Raw genomic sequence first — 7500 nt, 5'->3', positions numbered from 1 at the left:
ACCAGTAGGTAGTAGTCTTTCATTCGGTATCATTGCAATAACTTCTTGACAAGCCACACGGTTCTCAATTCCCCTCTTTTCCAAATGCATTTCCGGCATCGAAAGTCCTTTATTCCATGCATATTATGTAACGCGGAGCATTTATTGTGACACCACCTGTTACAATCGGTGCTCTGTATTGTGTCGAGTCCCACGCCTCATCCACAACAGCCACATGGTTACTTTCCAGACCACTTTTTCCCTCGCTTCCTTTCCAGTCCCATTTTTTTCCACCTTCCCTTCCTCAGATTTTGTTAACAAAAGCCATTTACTCATAGCACCTCTTAAGGAACTCCTTTTCTATATTCATTGTAACTTCGTGCATTATTAAGATGAACATTAAATGGTTAATGCTGATCCTTAATGGACATCAACAGTTGCTGCAAATTCTTATTATGCACCTGTCTCTGTCTTCACTGTTGTAGATCGTGTGTATTTTAATATGACTGCCGTATGTCATTTCTGTTTGCTTTGCTTCCGTAATTAGAGCTGTTAGTTAATCAAAAGACTGTTCGTAATGCCCATATAATTCAGATTGTCAATTCCCTCACCAAGAACCATAATTATGTGGTAAATACGCGATTATTTTTTACACACATACATACATACATACATACATACATACATACATACATACACGCACACACATTATATATATATATATATATATATATATATATATATATATATATATATATATATATATATATATATATATATATATATATATATATATATATATATATATATATATATATATATATATATATATATATATATATATATATATATATACACACATATATATAATATGTATTACACCCATAAATAAATACATTATAACGACAAAGCGACCGAGGAACCATAAACGTGGTCGTTAGTGCTCACGAAAGAGAATCGATTTATAGTTAAATATCTCCATTACTTTGTGGACTGTGTCGACAGTGCGGGGAAGCGTATTGAGGAGGACGGTTTGCCATTCTCTTTTTTTTTCTTACTAATGGACCTTCTATCATGTGGAACTTTCCTTAGTTAACGCTCTAGTTCATTTAAATGCATATACATTTTTCTTATTTTGACCAGTAATAATGTTATTACATACGTTTGTGTGTTAAATGTCTCGTTGGACATATCGTGCACTTTTGGGGGAGGGGGGCGAGAGAGAGAGCGGTGGAGGGGTGGGTGGACCTAACTAACTTATGAGCTTTGAACAGCAGATGGAGACTTAGTTGTTGTGTAAGGCTTTCGCTCCCTGTCACCTTTTATTTTGTTTGGGCGTTTTTGGAGGAGTCTCCAGTCAAAAAAAATGAAAAGAATATTGACGAGGACAGTCGTTTACCATTAAGAAAGGCTTTTCGTAACGAATATTAGAACAAAATGAAAACTGAACAAAAGACCAATTTTAGCCAGAGTAACTTGCTTCTTAAGGACACTTATAATGCATCTCTCTTTTTTTTCTTTCATTTTTCTTTCTTTTGCCTCTATTTTTAACAGTAAAGACGCGACCACTCTTTGTCCTTGTTGGGTGGGTAACGTGACTTAGCTTTCCCCACGTTATATGTCACAGGAGTAATTTACTCTGACCTCGGGTCCATGTACATGCTCACTTTTTAATACTAGTGTTTGGAGAGAGAGAGAGAGAGAGAGAGAGAGAGAGAGAGAGAGAGAGTTGTGTCAAAAGTGTTGTTGACTGTTCCGTGAAGTACATGCAAAGAAAAGCAGTCTTGCCTCGAGAAAGGGAAAGTAAAATGTTTCCTTACGCAAATAATTTTTTCTTTGCTTTCCTTTGCGCCTCAGTTAAAAGCGGCAGTTGTCTGGAGACGCGGTGTAAATGTAGAGTAGCTTACACCGTTTATATTTCGGAAGAGCGAGCAAGAATTACCCGTATAGCATTTTGAAAAAAGATACTAACAATAACGGCATTCTGATAAAAATTCTCTGCAGTTTGTGGCTTTTAAAGTTTTTGTTTCTTGTTCTAGTAAATATGAGATTAGTTTCCTTGTCAACGAGGATCTAGCTACATCAAAATTTTGTTGGTCATATTAGGTGGAATGTGAATGCTGTGTCAGTTGCATGGACGCTTAATAATCAAGAATTTATTGTGTTCTCAGTAAGAAATGAGAACTTGTGCTCCCGATCGCATATGAAATTTTTTGGCTTTCTAAAAAAATCTGAAATTTGTATACTGAGCTCGCTGGACTTTGGATAATTGCGTCGTGAGCCACTGTGAAAATGCTAATCAAATAATTTTGTATGAAAGACAGTCTCGCAAGACGTTTGTGTATCAAGTCGACTGTGGTCAAAGCTTTGAGTTCGATTCACGCCTTACATAACAGAACCAGAGCTCTTAAATGATGCAGATCCCCGTTACGTTACTTACTTTTGATTCTGACATAAGGCCATTGCGGGAAAATGCACCCAGTCTTCACAACTGTGTTGTGAGTTGTGACTTCCCCTTGAGTGTGATGGAAACCTTTTGGTCGTCTCGTTTTGTGCAGTGATTTGTAATTGCCTTAAAAGAAAAATTTTTTTTAATGTGAGAACTAAATATGTTGCCTGTAAAACTTGGTAACTTGGACAAAACAAGTGAAGCTGAAAATAAAACATATGGAGGAAATATGGCTATGAAATAATTGCAGTTCGCGGTCGTTTGTCTTGCTCGGCCACGACGGTTAATGAAATACTCAAGTCACACGCGAAAGTACAGTTTTCTTTCTGCGTAACCATGCATGATATAAGTAAGTTAGATTCGTCAAGTGAAAATTAGATTCGTTAAGTAAAAAACAACAAGATATTTGCCGAATTAAGACTGGTAACTATGCCTTTCGGTGGCGGTGGTTTGGGAAATTAGTCGCTGACCAGGAAAGAAGGAAGGAAGGAAGCAGATGGGGCCTTTACTTCGATGCAGGAAGTCGGGCCTTATAACAAAGACGATGTTATGATTAAGCTAACATAAATGTGGTCATATGTAGCGGCCAAGAATTTCCAAAGTTTCTTTCCCAACACCAGCTGAAGTTGGTCGTTGGCTTAGTCAGCGACAGGTGGTTGTGGATAAGTCTCTGAATTTGTAATGGATTTCATCTAGGTACAGGTGGCTCCGACATGCAAGGGGTTTTGCTTTGTCGTCTTTGGTTGGGTAGATGAATGCTGAGGGCGACTGCGACTTCTGGGCTGCGTTCTCGGTGTCACAAGAGTAGTATGATTTAGGTCTTATTATGGAACTGAATATATACTGCATAACGAAGTTGGCAGAGGTTATCTTATATACAGGTCCACCAAATATCTCTGAAAAATAGGTTTGATGGTGGGTAGGGAGGGATCTGGGTCAAAAGACCATTTTATCAGATTTTATCAATTTAAATATGACTCCAGATACAGTTGTAGCGTTTGTTATTAAAGTACTGCGGATGCATGCACGGAATACTTAATAGGTTTCATGTGTATTTCATTCAAATTTTCTCGCTGGCTTTTTACGCAGAGGACTTTATTAATACGCATCAGCTTATTAGTTAAATACATATCGCGGATAATACCAGAAGTGTTCTCCTGAGGTTTTCCTCTTCAAAAGAGAAAGGCGTCAAAACAGCGTTCTTAGTGGATTGATTAATTCCCTTTTACTTTTCGTTGTTTCTCCTGATATTTTAAAGCCATTCGCTGATGCAAAGTTCGCATCACCTACATTGCAACACCTCGGTATCTTGACAGATGGAGATGTTGACTTTGCGCAGCATATAAGAGTATTACAGTACGTGCGTGAAGTGATTTGGCATAGCTTCCAGTAAATAACCTTATATATATATATATATATATATATATAATATATATATATATATATATATATATATATATATATATATATATATATATATATATATATATATATATTAGAGGTAAACAAAATAAGCATAGCAAAACTTACTCGATGGGAGAGGACTTACTTACTGACCTTGTTCGTCATGCAGAGTCATTACCTTGACAAGAGAGTTCTGTCGTATTTTCACTCGTCGTCATGAGCTCATTTTGATCGATCATTTCTGAGAATACCTGTTATCGTGGAACTTTTCGAGACTCGGTATCTGCTAAGATATGGTGCTTGTCTACTTATCTTGTCTCAGTAATTTGCTCTTGGCAGTCATATCTACGTGACTAGCTGTCTTAGACTTTTCTTTTGCTGTTTGTTGTGATAGGAGAGAATCTAATTATAGCTATTACTTCACTTTGTTTTTGCAAGCTGTGCCGAAGCTTTAATGTAATGATTTTCCCGAATTTGTTGTATATATAAATATATATATATATATATATGTTGTTCGTATATAGTATGTGTGTGTATTATGTATATATATATATATATCATATATATCAGATATATATATATAATATATATATATATGTATAATTTATTATTATCTACTATATATACGAGGATATGTATATAAAATATCACGCATGAGGGTAGTGCCGTCACTGCACCTCATGCAACACCTTTCGTTCCTTTTACTGTACCTACTTCATATTCTGTTTGTTCCATCTTACTTTCCACTCTCTCCCAATAATTGATTCATAGTGCAACTGGGAAGTTTTCTTCCTGTTACACCTCCCAAACCTTTTACTGTCAATTTCGTTTCAGGGCTAAATGACCTCATTGGTCCCAGCGCCTGGCCTTTGATCTAAACTCTATATATTCAATTCGATTCAATTTATTATATATATATATATATATATATATATATATATATATACTATAAGAAAATGCACGTGTAAATATAAGGTAGTATACGGAATATGATCCCATTCATTCTTCATTTGTGTTTTATTAATATAGGTACAGTTCCGTTTGTTTTGCCTGATTTTACATTTTTAGCTATATTATGTATTAAATGTGTGTATTATATATATACGTATATTTATATTATATATATATATATGCATATACATATACATATATACATACACGTGTATTGTGTGTAAAATGTATATACAGAAATTCCAGTATAGTCTGAACTTTCTAGAAAAATATTTGTATATTGACGAGATAAGCTTGCGCTGTCACTGGAAGCGAAGGCTTTTCTAAACGTGTACAACACACACACACATATATATATATATATAATATTATATATATATATATATATATATATATATATATATATATATATATGTATGTATGTATGTATGTATGTAGTATGTATGTATGTATATATGTGTGTGTGCGCGCACGCACGCGCGTGAAACTGTTGATAAGAAAAAGATTGACACACTCAGCGTATTATTCTATCCGTTTAATAGTTTAACTAACGGTAACATTCTACATTGGCTGTCATAGAGCATATTGCATTCATAATATTAAGCTTTTCTCGCGCCGAGAAGTGCATCGGAATATTGTTTGTGGACTGTATGATGGCTGGGAATGGATGGTCATTGTGTATTTTATATCGACGTTTTCTCCTTCTTAAAATTCGACTAGTTTTCGCTAAGTGTGTATTTATTTCGCAATGCTACATTTCTGGCGATGTCCTTTGAGAATTTGAAGATACTCCTTTGATGAGCATGAATGCAATGATTTTGAAACCGTATACTTCATTATCATCAAATTACTCATTTTAATGGTTTAGTTATACATACATACATACATACATACATACATACATACATACATACATACATACATACATACATACTTAATCTGTATCGACTTGGGAATATATGCAGTGTGGTAAAAAAAGACTTGTGGAAGATTTTTAACACCTCAGAGAGAGAGAGAGAGAGAGAGAGAGAGAGAGAGAGAGAGCTAATCAGCGAATTAATTGGTCTGTTTTGGCGTATGTCCCTGGAGTTATCCCAATAAGCAGTGAAAGTGAGGACAAGATTCGTCTATGAATATTTGCGTTGGTACCTTGAACTATATAAGTGCTATGCACAGAGTACTACATAGGAAGCAAACGACTAAGAACCACGAAGGTCAAATCACTTAATTTTGGGATCGTAAGTTCTTTAGATAGACATATCTTTTCGTCGATTGGGGAAAATTGTTCCTCTGTTCGAACCAAAATGTGTCATCTGAAGGCCTTTAATGCTCCTGTATCAAGCAAATGTTTATTATTGATTTTTCTTCCGAACTATTTTTATTGCCTCATGAGTCTGATCCTAGGAAGTAGGCTCGGACGGAGGAACATTCTCTCTCTCTCTCTCTCTCTCTCTCTCTCTCTCTCTCTCTCTCTCTCTCTCTCTCTCTCTCTCTCTCTCTCTCCCAGACCTTAAACCTTAAAAACGGAACCGCAAGGTGTTTTCTCTCTCACCGCACTGTCATATTTTCTCCCATGGGCTGCAGATTTCCTGAGTCTTTATTAGTTGTGGCCGAGATGAAGGATGCTACATAACACACTAATAACTCATTAACTTCATCTGCGGTAGTTATTCCCAAGGAAACGCTCTGCTAAGCTTATTGAAGTTCCATGTAGTACCTACATTAGAGACAGGTGGTGAACAAAAAAAGTTTTTGATTCTTGCAAGGTGTATAATTACTTTGTTTTTTTATGTGTCGGTATATATTTGCATAAATGCATACTAACATCATTGTCCTTTACATCCTAAGTATTAGGAGGCGATATCTAATTTCAACCTTGTACAATACCACGTACTTTAGCAAAAGTAAACGAAGCCTACCGTATTTTGTCTTCCTGTCGTTTGATTGTGTACTGTGTAAATAATCTTTTGTCTCATTACTCTGTATATATTTAGTATATGACAACCCAATAATGTAATGGTAGTACTTGAGGCAGAACTGTATAGTAAATTCTCCTTAACTGAATGACTATGATGAACCTTATTATCACCGCCTTTTTCCCCTCTAGCGCCCCTAAGCGGGTGGGCGGTACAGCGGTGGCGTCGCAACTGTACCGGACGTCTTCGTTCTCCTCAGGCCGTTCTTCTGCCGCCGACCAAGAAGATATGTACTCTGACGCATCACTTGAGGACGATGTGCTCGACCTCAATCACAAGGTCAGCTTCCAAGCGTGTGCATGCGGCTCGGCTCCTGGGCTGGTTGATGGTGTTGGTGAAGGGGGAAGGAAGCTCGATGGGACATTGTTCGTTCCTCCAACTCCCTTTCATTCTTTTTTTTTCTATTTTTCGGTGTTGGTTTTGCTCTACTACTGCTACTACTTTTACTACTACTGCTACTGCTGCTGCTGCTGCTGCTGCTGCTGCTGCTGTTACTACTGATATATATTTATTTGCCTGACAAGTTTTCTAAATGTGGATTTTTCTCTTGCAGAGCATTTGATGTGTGGGTATTGACGAGTTTTATGCACTGTACTCATTAATTTCGCACTTATCTTAGCTTTTATATTTTGGTTTGCAGGGCCTAATGTTATTTTTTTTAATGCAAGCTTATTACTTTTAAATTAACCTTGGTTTTTTTTCTGCAGGGCACGTAGTACTAGGACAAATGCTTTTCATTAA

The 7500-nt window shown here is 36.3% G+C and overlaps 1 protein-coding gene across 6 annotated transcripts in view; it reads left to right on the top strand.

Annotated features, from left to right (window-relative positions):
* LOC135207317 (rab11 family-interacting protein 3-like) overlaps nucleotides 1-7500 on the top strand; it is a 413008-nt gene that overhangs the window by 353268 nt on the left and 52240 nt on the right. For 5 of the 6 annotated variants that reach the window (XM_064239008.1, XM_064239007.1, XM_064239005.1 and 2 more), the window contains one exon: nucleotides 6891-7038. The exons of the other annotated variant lie outside the window; for it this stretch is intronic. In XM_064239008.1, coding sequence (XP_064095078.1) covers nucleotides 6891-7038 — 148 coding nt within the window. The remainder of the gene's footprint in view (nucleotides 1-6890; nucleotides 7039-7500) is intronic. 6 annotated transcript variants of the gene reach the window in all.

This window comes from Macrobrachium nipponense, chromosome 32 (genome assembly GCF_015104395.2).
Source record: "Macrobrachium nipponense isolate FS-2020 chromosome 32, ASM1510439v2, whole genome shotgun sequence".
NCBI classification, from domain to species: Eukaryota; Metazoa; Arthropoda; class Malacostraca; order Decapoda; family Palaemonidae; genus Macrobrachium; species Macrobrachium nipponense.
The sequence above is the reverse complement of the archived record's forward strand: the minus strand, read 5'-3'. Positions and strand labels throughout refer to the sequence as shown.